This window comes from Cornus florida, unplaced genomic scaffold, assembly GCF_030987335.1.
Source record: "Cornus florida cultivar Cherokee Brave unplaced genomic scaffold, ASM3098733v1 CherokeeBrave_3.0.0_Hap2_Chr11, whole genome shotgun sequence".
Taxonomy (NCBI): Eukaryota; Viridiplantae; Streptophyta; class Magnoliopsida; order Cornales; family Cornaceae; genus Cornus; species Cornus florida.
Genome location: NW_026775581.1, coordinates 123,640,636 through 123,653,635, shown reverse-complemented (window position 1 = coordinate 123,653,635; position 13,000 = coordinate 123,640,636). Strand labels below are relative to the sequence as shown.

Genomic DNA, 13,000 nt, shown 5'->3' with positions numbered 1-13,000 from the left:
AAACGAAACATCCAAGAACGGGCGATACTAATTAAAGAGTCACCTCTTATTTTTGATAAATAATATAATAAAAGAGTCCTTGTGTCTTCTCCATCTTTGGTTTTCTTCCTTTTTCTCACACTGACCAGAAAAGTAACGTAATAGATGTATTTTCCTCCGTTTTCTCTCTCCTGCTAACTTTCCTCTATTTGATTCCATCATTATTGATACCAGTTTGCATGAAAACTCCTTATTCTCTTTCTATTAATTGTTTTGGAGTAAAGTACAAAGACCTTGTGAGGTTTGAAGAAAGGTCACCTAGATAAAAGTTAAAAGTTAGTTTATTTTTAAATAAAGACATTTCTTTAAATTTAAAAATTGATAAAAAAATCTTGAATATGGTGAATTGGCTTTATTATTTTTTTAATATAAAATTAACATTTTAATTGACTTAAATACACTTAAATTAAATCCAAATTCATCTCCAACCCGAACCCACCTATGTAAGAACCCTATCCCCTTTTCTCTCTGTATGTGTGTGTATATATATATATACACACTGCATCTTCATCACCCCTGAGCCGCCGCCGCCGCCTGATCATCATTATTCTCATGTGGTGGTGCTTGAACACTCTACAGCTCCTCTTCGGCGTCTTCCAAGTAGCCGCAAAAGGTCTGGACGTTCTTGTCGGACTCGACGACCACCACGATCTCACCGGTAGAATAGGCCATGAAGAAGAGAGATGAAGGCACCCAGCGATTCCACCGTCGGCCAATTGGAGTTCAAAGCAGTGGACCTGTTGGTGTTGTGTTTGAGGTCTTCGTCGGCCAATCGGAACATCTCGGAGTAATAATCTGATCTATCCTTTGTAATTATTCGTGAAGAGGGGAGAGATAGGGGTGAGGTGGAGGATAACAACTTTCTATCAGAGTAACCCACACAAACCGGCGACGTCCTTTCGGCAACCACAAATTGTAAGGCTTCGAAGGGGTTTCACATTGTCATTGTGTGGGGATTTCTATAGCTTTGATGCTATGTGGGTTTTTTTACGTCTTGATTGGGTTTACTGAGTCTTGATTGGGTTTTCTGATTGGAGAAGATAGGGTAGTTGAAGATGGGTTATAGAGAGATAAAGTGAGTAGAGAGAGGGGGAGGGGTGATGCCAAATCGGCCGTCGGCGAAGGTTCAGATCTCGCCGGTGATGGTGGTTGAGGTGTGGCGGTGGTTCGCCGGTGGGGGTGGTTTGAGGTTTGGCGAAGGGTTTGTTTCGCTCGGTGTAATTGAGAAGGGTTTGTTCAGCCGGGTTTGCGTTTGTGATGACGTGGTTAACAGGTTGTGTTGGGTTTAGCAAGTACAGAAGTGAGGGGATGATATAGTAAGGGCAAAAATATCATTTAAAAGTTATAATATTTTATAGTTTAAATTAATAAAATTATTGAAGGATAATATTGACTTTTCATAATTTTAAGGACATATTTGGATTCATTTTTTGACAAGGGAGTGTCTTTGTCCCAAAATAACTGAACTTGTATACGATTGTCCTTTAGACAAATCTGAAGGGAGTGTCCCTAGACTTTACCCATTCTTTTTTTTAACATTGATACTTTTTAAGGTTTCAAAAATGTGCACCAGACTTCTTAAACCAAATAAAATTATTTTTTAACCCTTTAACTTATTAATAACTATATTTAAATTATGAAATTATAAATTTAACCTCCTAACTAAATTTAATGAACCAAATTAACATCTTCATCTGTTCTATACATTTATACATGATTTATATATAATAATACTAATACCATCATTTTTTTTTTTCTTTTTTGTTATTTTTTTTTTTATGTTGTGGTGATGGTTATGGTGGTATATAATTATCTAGCTATTTTTTAAAAAATATTTATTAATTTCCTTTTTATTTTTATATTGTGGTGGTTTTTATGGTGGTATTAGTATTATTATATATTTTTAAAATAGCCATATAATTGTACACCATCACACAAAAACACCAAGTAGAAAGAAAAAATTGAAAATAGTCATGGCCAACCCATACTTATATGTGTCAAATGCCACCAGAACCACCACCACCACCACACCAAGACAATACCACAAACACACTCAGACTTTACCAAAGCCGCCGCCACCACCACAATAGAAAAAATAAAATAAAAAATTTGAAACACCCTAATAACCTAGATACCGCCACAATTACACCTAAACCACACCAAAACAACCACCATCGATGTAGAGAAAAAAAATTAAGAACAACCATAGTCACCCCAAACCCACCACAATAAAAAAAAAAATAAAAAAAAAAAGGTTAAAAATTATGGTAAAGAAAGTGGCTTAATAATAAGGGTAGTTTTGTCGATTAACAGGACAGATATAAATTAATTGAATTAAATAATTAGGGGCAAATAAGATATTTGAAATTACAGGGTGTTATTATTAAATAAGCCGTTGACCCGTATATGTATGACATTGACCGAAACCTCAAGAGTGTCAATGCAATTACATCTTATTTATTTATTTATTTATTTATATATATATGTACAAATGACAATACCCAATTGTTCATTATGTATGCACCAGTTATTTTATCTTTCTGTACATTGACCTAAATCAATTGAAAAGTAAAAAATCAGGGAAAAAAAATTGAAAAGTTAAAAAACATTGATTAGAAATTGAACTCGGTTTATTTCACTTTTGTTACTTCCTTTTTTCAGTACTTTATTCATACTATAAGATATATAATTGAAAAGAAATTCAAATCCAACATATCTAACATTCCAAATATATGAATCTAATATAAACCTTGCCTTCTTCTTTTTTAAATTAGTTACTCTCTTAATATTTTTTTTTCAAAATTATAAAGGTTCATATTCTTCCTCCACCATAGTAATCACAGAGGTCAACTTGAAACTCATCAAAGAGGTCAACATTGAAACCCATCAAAGTAGTTCTCCTCTACAATACATCAGACATTTCGTTTAAGAAATATAAACGTAATCCTAAATTTTGTAGTTAGTATCTAACCAACACATAAGAATTATTTATATTCGGGCTGCAACTCGGGCGGGCCCAACCTGAAATAACCCAAGCCCAGCCCGAATTTTTGTGGGCTTGGACAATGTTTTTTTTATTTCGGTTTGGGCCTGGGCTATATATTTTAAGCCCAAATTCAATTCGGACTGGGCTTGAGTTAATATGGATGAATCCCGAAACCCAACCCGAGTCCGAAAATATTATATATATTTATAATTATATTTAAGTCACAAGAGTGTGATAGCTAAGTTGGTAGCGTGCTTTGGATTTATGCTTAAGGTTTAAATTTTGGAGTTATAGTTTTAGACCAACACATAAAAATTATTTATATATCATTCTTTCCATGGTTAATTATACATAGTTTCAATATATACATATCTATATATATGTGTGTATATATATACAATGTGTGTAGTTGCCAGAGCAACTTTCAAAAGGAAATCTAAGAATGATTCAAAAAAAAGGAAATTAACTCCCAAAAAGAAATCTGAGTAAGGTTTTCTCTTTTTAGTTCCGAAAAAGAAAGCTAATTATGTCATATTTCATTAGTGATAAAATCATAAAATTGTTAGAATTACATAGATTTCTCCTTTAGTACTTTGCTCCAAAAATATAGTAACATTATTTATTTGATACTTTTGTCCCATCACGTTAAAAAAAAATGCAATTTTACTATTTTGCACAATATTATTTTCAATCAAATAAAGAATTTTACAAGGGTAAATTTTATATTTCAGAATATATCAATGATGTAAACAAATATGTTAGTGACTAGTTTTGACATCTTTATTTGAAAAAAAAAAAATAATGACATAAAAAAATTTCAAATTTGCTTTTGTTCCCACAATTATCCTAAAAAAAATTACTCCTAATTTATGTTAAATGTTAAAAGGCCAAGTAGACTTAAGGGTATAATATAGTGATATCTTCTTTACCTTCTAAAAATTATAGTGAGGGTTCCAGTCTCATTAAAAAAAAATGAATGGGTGAATTTCTTGCCGATAAATAAAAATAAAAAATAAAAAATAAAAAATAAAAAATAAATAGCCATGTTTGAGATCTGGGAGAGAGAGGGAGTGTCGGTGACTAGGTACTAAAAAAAAAAAAGTTAAAAATTTTGGTAAAGAATGCAGCTTAATGATGAGAATAGTTTTGTCGATTAACAGGACAGATATTTTGTAAATTAATTGAATTAAATAATTAGAGGCAAATATGATATTTGAAACTACAAGGTGTTATTGTTAAATAAGCTGTTGACCCGTATATGTATGACATTGACCGAAACCTCAAGGGTGTCAATGCAATTTACATCTTATTTATTTATATATGTATTTATGTACAAATGACAATACCCAATTGTTCATTATGTATGCACCAGTTATTTTATCTTTCTTTACATTGACCTAAATCAATTGAAAAGTAAAAAATCAGGAAAAAAAAAATTGAAAAGTTAAAAACATTGATTAGAAATTGAACTCGGTTTATTGCACTTTTGTTACTTCCTTTTTTCAGTACTTTATTCATACTATAAGATATATAATTGAAGAGAAATTCAAATCCAACATATCATTCCAAATATATGAATCTAATATAAACCTTGCCTTCTACTTTTTTAAATTAGTTACCCTCTTAATATTTTTTTTTCAAAATTATAAAGGTTCATATTCTTCCTCTACCATAATCATCACAGAGGTCAACATTGAAACCCATCAAAGAGGTCAATGTTAAAGCCCATCAAAGTAGTTCTCCTTTACAATGCATCAGACATTTCGTTTAAGAAATATAAACGTAATCCTAAATTTTGTAGTTAGTATCAGACCAACGCATAAGAATTAATTATATTAGGGCTGTAACTTAGGCGGGCCAACCCGAAATAACCCGAGCGCAGTCCGAATTTTTGTGGGCTTGGGCAATGGTTTTCTAATTTCGGTTTGGGTCTGGACTATATATTTTGAGCCCAAATTCAATTTGAGTTGGGCTTGAGTTGATATGGATAAAGCCTGAAGCCCAACCCAAACCCGAAAATATTATATATATTTATATTTTTATTTAAGTCACAAGAACGTGATAGCTAAGTTGGTAGCGTGTTTTGGATTTATGCTTAAGGTTTAAATTTTGGAGTTATAGTTTTAGATCAACACATAAAAATTATTTATATATCATTTTTTCATAGTTAATTATACATAGCTTCAATATATACATATATGTGTGTGTGTGTGTGTGTGTGTGTGTGTGTGTCTATATATATATATATATACAGTGTGTTTGGTTGCCGCTGCAACTTTCAAAAGGAAATTTAAGAATGATTCAAAAAAAAGGAAATTAACTCCCAAAAAAAAATCTGAGTAAGATTTTCTCTTTTTAGCTCCGAAAAAGAAAGCTAATTATGTCACATTTCATTAGTGATAAAATCATAAAATTGTTAGAATTACATAGATTTCTCCTTTAGTACTTTGCTCCAAAAATATAGTAACATTGTTTATTTGATACTTTTGTCCCATCACGTTAAAAAAAATGCAATTTTACTATTTTGCACAATATTATTTTCATTCAAATAAAGAATTTTACAAGGGTAAATTTTATGTTTCAGAATATATCAATGATGTAAACAAATATGTTAGTGACTAGTTTTGACATCTTTATTTGAAAAAAAAAAAAATGATGACATAAAAAAATTTCAAATTTGCTTTTGTTCCCACAATTATCCTAAAAAAAATACTCGTAATTTATGTTAAATGTTAAAAGGCCAAGTAGACTTAAGGGTATAATTTAGTGATATCTTCTTTACCTTCTAAAAATTATAGTGAGGGTTCGAGTCTCGTTAAAAAAAAATGAGTGGGTGAATTTTTTGCCGATAAATAAAAAATAAAAAAACAAAAAACTCACAAACACATACAAAACGGTACAATATTCACTTCAGTGGGAGTGCCAATTATCACATTCCAATATTCAATTAGGGATTAGCTTGGCCCAAGTCCGGTTTGGGTAGAGTTGGGCAGGGTATGGAACTTTTTCCAGTTCGAGTAATCTTGAAAGCCCAATAGAACGCTTGATAGGCCCAACCCAATTAAAGGCCCACTTATTTGTCTTCTGTTTATTTATTTTTTCTTCCCAAAAGTAAGTGGAGGGTAAGTAGAATCAAAGTGGTGTGTAAAATGATTTTTTTGGTGTAAAAATAACAGAGGAAATTGGACTCAAGGATTGACCAGGTAGGCTTTTTGCAATGCTACATACAAATGATTTTACTATCTTATCCTATGGTTTTGAAGGCTTTGTTTGTATTAAGTTGGCAGTACTTGGTCCATATTGGAACAAAATTAGATTCTATGTTGTTAATTTGTTTGGTAGATGGATGTTCGTGGAGAGATTGGGGCTAGCTCTCTCTCTATTTCGAATTTGTCATTTCCTTCCTTGGAACATTTTGTTTGGAAGGAAAGAAAATATCCACCTGGTCAACTTTAAACAAGTCTAGTACTTTTACATCTCAAATCCTTAGAAAGGCATTGAATACATACTTCCCCCTCTCAATAATATGCCATTCCATCTCCTGAAAACGAAATTGGACGGACTCTTTCATCCTATTTCTAATTGAATTCAACATTCCTTACTCCCTGTTTGGCCTATTCTAGCTACAAATCCCAAATAGAATTTGCTTATAATGTATGTTGCTCTTTCTTTAGAGACATCAACATCCATGTTGTTTCACAACATGAAACATATATGGGTGTTGGATTTTGGTTCCTTTTGATTTGGGAGTGTTGTGCCAATCAATAATATATCCAGCCAAAATACCATCCTATTTGAGATATTTGTTTTAAATATTAAAATAGTTATGGACATATATGTTAGGGTCAAATTCTGAAAGAGCTCCCGCGACGGTAAAGATTTTAAAAACAGTCAAGATTAACTGTTATTCACCGAAAGCATCTATCACTTGTTTCATCGCTTGGTTATGCGTACATCACAGCCATAAAGTGGCCCAACCTTTTGAAAGGTTTTGTTAAGGGTAATTTTGTCCACTTATGAAAAGATGGTCGGTGTTTCTGAGAGTGTGCAACCACTAGGTGGACCGAAAGGCTGAATGGCGCGTTTCATATTTACAGAGAGTGGCTCCATGCAGGCCATCAAAGACTGAAGTGCAGTTGCCAAATTTCCAAGCATAAACTTTTAGTAGAAAATGTAGATTCTTGAAAGGTAAGTATGATACACGTAAATGTAATCACACAATGTGTCAGATCACTCCTCAAAAACACACAAAGTAAACAATTAGGATGACAAAACACCCCATCTAATTTTGGAGTGAGAATGAGTTTAGGATTGAAACCTTACGTGGTGGCGGAACTGAGATGGAATAGGTCGTCCTTCACCCATTATAGATGTAAATTAAAATTTTGTCCTTATAAATTATGTTTATATTTAAAAATATTAGGTGTATATATATTAAGTAAATTCTAGGTATCTTATTCTTCTATATATATATATATTATTCAAGTGTTCCTACAATAACATTAAATCTGAAGTTCCAATTGAAAATTTAAATTTTGTTCTTATATGCATAAAAATGAATTATTACCATTGTTGAAAATTAATTTTTTATTATTTACCTTTATTAGATCTAACTCTTTTGTTTCGGCATACACTTTAAAAACATAGCCAATGAAATAATTTTTTTTTTTATATTACTACTTCATTTCAAAATGATTGAATGCTCATATTGAACACTATATTACATAAAGATAATATTTTTATTTTTTAAAAATAAATTAAAAATATTAAATAATATGAATATTTAGCGATATCTTTCTATTTAGAGATTTGACATGTCCGATTAAGGGTGACAATTCGTGTTGGTAAGTCATTACGTATCGTGTCGGCCTAATAATATTACTATGTCATATAGGTAAATTCGAACATGCCGAGTTTAATAATTCTGTCAGGAACACTTAAAGATAATCTGTCTATTAAATGTGTGATCCGAAATTCATACACGGATTTACACTAGGTCGAGTTGGGACAATTGCCCCCATTGAAATTTTCTTTTCTTATTGAAATTTTTTATCTTCTTACTATTAAAGGTCGCCTCTTCTAACCTAATTTTTTGAGTCCGTCTCTACCGACACTACTTGCATATTTAGTTTAATAAATGAGTCGTATAAGGGACAAAATTTTAAAAGTTGAGAAGAAAAAATCGTTGAACTTCTTTAGAAATCTTCGATTGGAAAAGTTTGTTCGTGTATACAGAGAGGGGTAGTCATTCGTCGGTAAGTTGCCTCAAAATGTGAGGTGGGAGACAGATATATAAAGCTGAAAAGTTGAGTTGGTTAACAGCTCTTATTGATTCCCACTAGAAGTGCCTCTCAACATCATCAACAAAGGAAAAAAGTATTTGAATTGGAGATATATATATTTATATATAAGTGTTTGATATACCGTCTTTAATATATAAGGGTTGATTTGATATACCGTCTTTAATATATATGGGTTGATTTGGGATGTGATGTGTTTTAGGTATTATGTTTTGATTGTTTTATTATAGAAGTGTTTTGGGCATAAATTAAATAAAAAATTTGATTTGAGAAATTAAAAAATTTGTTTGTTTTGAAAAATTTTAATATTTACTTTAATTACTCCTTTAAAATACCAAAACACGATAATATATCATTAATTTGGTAATACAAATTTAAACATAAAAATTAATATGTTATAAATTATTTTAAATTAATATTAAATGTAAATACGAATATTAAAAAAATAATATCCAAACAGAACCCCTGTAAAGGAGAGGAGGGTGGGGGTAAACAACCACAGATTTTGAAGCAAATATAATGGCCCATTCAGTGTACCGCCACCACGTCCACATCAGAAAATAATCAACATGGAGTGGGAGGGAAGGACTTGGTCAACTTATGTTGTCGGGTGCAAATTCATAAATTGTCCAAAGCAACAGCTTTTATTCACGATAAAGTACAACTTATATAATATAATATATATACAACTATGGATTATATATGAAAGGTGTGACTTATTTCACACTGAAACTTATATACCAAACATACAATCTCAAATAAATTATGAAGATAAATTATTTATGGTTATGATTAAACTAATCCAACCAGTTTGAATATTGCACAACAAATGGTTTGGCCTTCTCCTTAATTTCCAAAACAATACAAAATTTCTGTTGTGGTTGAGGTAGTGACATTTGATCTATATTTTCTTTAAATAACAGCTCGTATGACCAATTACCTACCAAAAAAATTAATATTAATAATCCATTAACATCTTATGACTTTTAGTTGTTCAATTACCATCACTAAGAAGGATATATGGCTTTGAATGGAAAGATAACTAATTAATTATAGCTTTTTTAATGGGGTTTTGAACTATGGTCTGCTTAATTTGTCAATCAAAAAATAATTTTTTATTTTAGATAACGAAAAATCAAAAAATTGTATAAAAAATTTTCTTAGTTAATTTTTTGAAAACTCCGTCATAAAAAAACATATTTTCAGATAATCGCATTTTTAAAATAATATTCTGAATTGTTTAAAACTGTTTTCTAAGTGACAAATCAAACAATTTTAAGACTTTACAAAACTTGTGTTGTTGACTGTTTTTGAGAATTTTGTTTTGAAAACTTTATAAAACTGTTTTTTTATAGTTGTGTAAAAACAATAGCATTCTGTTTTTAAAAATTTTGAGGAGTATTTTTTAAAGGACGAACCAAACATAGTGTTGATTTTTTTTATGGAGTGTATTTTTTTTTGAAAACTCATTGACCAATCTGCCCTTCCCAACACAATGGATATAGTGTTGGCTGTTGGTTCTGATTACATGAACTAGAAGATGGCCAATGCCCTCTCCCTCTCTGCCAGTTTCTATAATGATGGCTTCTTAAAATACCCACCCACTACCCAACACTCAACTAGGGACAAAGCACTCCAAATATGGAATTTTTCCCAATGATTGATGAAGAAAACCAAGAACAATAACAAGAGACCCTTGACATTACCCATGACAAGCTTAATATACATCCACTCCAAGTGTGGAGGAAAAAAAACATTAGTACAATCTAAATTCTCAATTTAACAACTAAAGACAAGCTAGAGATGCTCAATTGATGTAAGTAATAGACTTACACGGTGTGGAATTCTTCAGAAGGAAGAAAAGAACCGATCAATTCATTGAAAGGAAATGGACATAAAATATTGCTATAGTCTTTTATATATGTGTGTGTGTGTTAAATTGAGCTTATTCAACAACAATATATGTCTCAATCACGACTAACCAATTTATAAGAGAAGAAAGACAAGTTTGTGAAGTTGGTGTAGGTTGAGATATAAGGAGGAGTGTTATGGTATTATGGTATGGTAGGGCCCTCTAGAGAAATGGCCTAGGCTGGTGGGGTATCAACTATCGAGTGTATTTGTGACATGGGGGTGAGAGAAAGTGAAGAGCATGCCTAGATTTTGGAGCAAGTGTACATTTTGGTTATTATGATACTTGTACAACATTATTGCACTAATATTATACATGTAATGTATGGGTTTTTGTAGTAGCGTAAAAAAGGAAAAAGCAGGGAATTTTTTTTGGCAGAGTTTGGAGAGGAATTAGGAGGCAAGGAATGTGATCAATGGGTTGGTGCTTGGTGGGTTTGATTCTGATGATGCACGCCGGCAGCTTTTTCAATCCCTTTCTCTTTCTCTCTCCTCTCTCTACACCCATTTGTCACGCCTGCTCCCACTCAAAACACACACACACACACACATAATTTCTCTCTCTAAAAGGAAAAGCTAATCCACTAATTCATCTGTTGCAGCCCCACCTTGTATCTTTTTTCTCTATCCAAACACCACCTAGTCCACGCCATCTCTTCTTCCAAGTTCTAACGGAATATATATGCAACCTATTTCATTCACTCTATAAATCCCACCTAAATTTAAAGACTCCTTAAACAAAGTACTACTCAATATATTCCTCTCATCGGTTACACCAAAAGAAAAGTAGTAAAATGTTACTTATATATATAGATTCCTTCTTACTCTCTCTCTCTCTCTAGCTATTTCACTCTCTCTCAAATAAACCTAGCTAGCTAAGATCCAACTTTGAAGATCCTCCTTTTTAATCATTTCTCTATCCAAATTCACTGTTAAAAACACAAACAGCCCATATCTCTCGTGTCCAAAGATATACCTTAATAGAGTATACTCACTAAGCTAGCTCACACACGAAGGTTAATCTTTTTTCATGTGGGTCTTTGCAGGTTAAATGGATACTTTGTTTAGACTAGTCAGTCTTCAATCTGATAACTCCTTCAACTCCACCAGCAGAACTTCAAGCAGCTCTAGATCTTCTAGGCAAAACCACCACCACCACCACCCAGAGGAGGAGGAAGAAGAATGCTTCAACTTTTTCATGGATGATGAAGATTTCTCTTCTTCTTCTAAGCACTACTATCCCTACCACCAGCAACACCAATCTTCAAACACCCCCACCCCGACAACAACCACTACCACTACCAATACGAGCTCTCATACCCATCATGCTCCCGAATTCTCCTTCTCCCCTGCACGTGACCTCAACCTCGAATTCGCCTCCTCCCCCACTTGGGCCTCCGATATCCTCCTCGAGACCGCACGTGCCATGGCCGAGAAGAACAGCGCGCGTGTCCAGCAGCTCATGTGGATGCTCAATGAGCTCGGTTCACCCTACGGCGACACCGATCAGAAGCTCGCCGCCTACTTCCTCCAGGCCTTGTTCAGCCGCATGATGGACTCCGGAGAGAGGTGTTACCGGACTCTGTCGTCAGCATCCGAGAAAACGTGCTCTTTCGAGTCAACTCGGAAAATGGTATTGAAATTCCAAGAAGTGAGTCCTTGGACTACATTTGGTCATGTTGCTTGCAATGGCGCAATTATGGAGGCTTTTGAAGGAGAGAGTAAGTTGCACATAATTGATATAAGCAACACATATTGCACACAGTGGCCTACTTTATTGGAAGCTCTAGCTACCCGAACCGACGAGACACCACACCTCCGTCTCACCACCGTGATGACGGGTGGCGCCACCGCAGGGGTGGCGGCAGTGCAAAAGGTGATGAGAGAGATTGGAAATAGAATGGAGAAGTTTGCTAGACTAATGGGTGTGCCATTTAAATTCAACGTGGTACATCATGTAGGAGATCTTTCGGACTTGAACTTAGCTGAATTGGACGTCAAAGACGACGAAGCACTCGCCGTGAATTGCATCGGAGCGTTACATTCAGTGTCTGCAGTGGGTAACAACCGGGATGTCGCGATATCGCTGTTTCGGAGATTGCAGCCGCGGATTGTGACTGTGGTGGAGGAAGAGGCTGATCTTGACGTGGGTGTTGATGGTTTTGAGTTTGTTAAGGGGTTCCAAGAATGTTTGAGATGGTTTAGGGTTTACTTTGATTCATTGGAGGAGAGCTTCCCGAAGACGAACAACGAGCGTTTGATGCTTGAAAGGGCAGCCGGGCGTGCGGTGGTGGACTTGGTGGCTTGTCCGCCTCAAGAATCTATTGAGCGGCGTGAGACCGCGGCACGGTGGTCAAGGCGGCTGCATGGTGGTGGTTTTAGCTCAATTGCTTTTAGTGATGAGGTGTGTGATGATGTACGCGCGCTTCTGAGGAGGTACAAGGAGGGTTGGGCAATGACACAGTGCCCAGACGCCACCGGAGTATTCCTAACGTGGAAGGATCAGCCGGTGGTGTGGACTAGCGCGTGGAGGCCATGATAATGATGGTGGGTGGCACGTGTGGAGTACTTTTGGCACGTGAATGGGGGAGGGGTATTTATGGGTTTTAGTTGAAGGAAAAGAGAGATCAAAAAGTAAGAAGCAAGCCAAGTATTTGCTTTTAATTGAATAGGGAGTTAAGTAATGTATTTTCATTACTCTTTTGTTACAATTTGTGATTATTCTTGTCACTATTATGAAAAAGGAATTAATTTTGGTTTTCAA

General features: G+C 34.0%; 1 protein-coding gene across 1 annotated transcript; it reads left to right on the top strand.

Annotated features, from left to right (window-relative positions):
• Window positions 1-10,817: 10,817 nt before the first annotated feature.
• LOC132283984 (protein SHORT-ROOT) lies at window positions 10,818-13,000 on the top strand. The gene has a single exon (XM_059786047.1). The coding sequence runs from the start codon at window positions 11,288-11,290 to the stop codon at window positions 12,773-12,775; it is 1,488 nt and encodes a 495-aa protein (XP_059642030.1). The 5' UTR covers window positions 10,818-11,287; the 3' UTR covers window positions 12,776-13,000.

Excerpts from the sequence above, each read along its gene's own strand:
- LOC132283984 (XM_059786047.1), top strand. The coding sequence starts at position 11,288 with ATGGATACTTTGTTTAGACTAGTCAGTCTTCAATCTGATAACTCCTTC.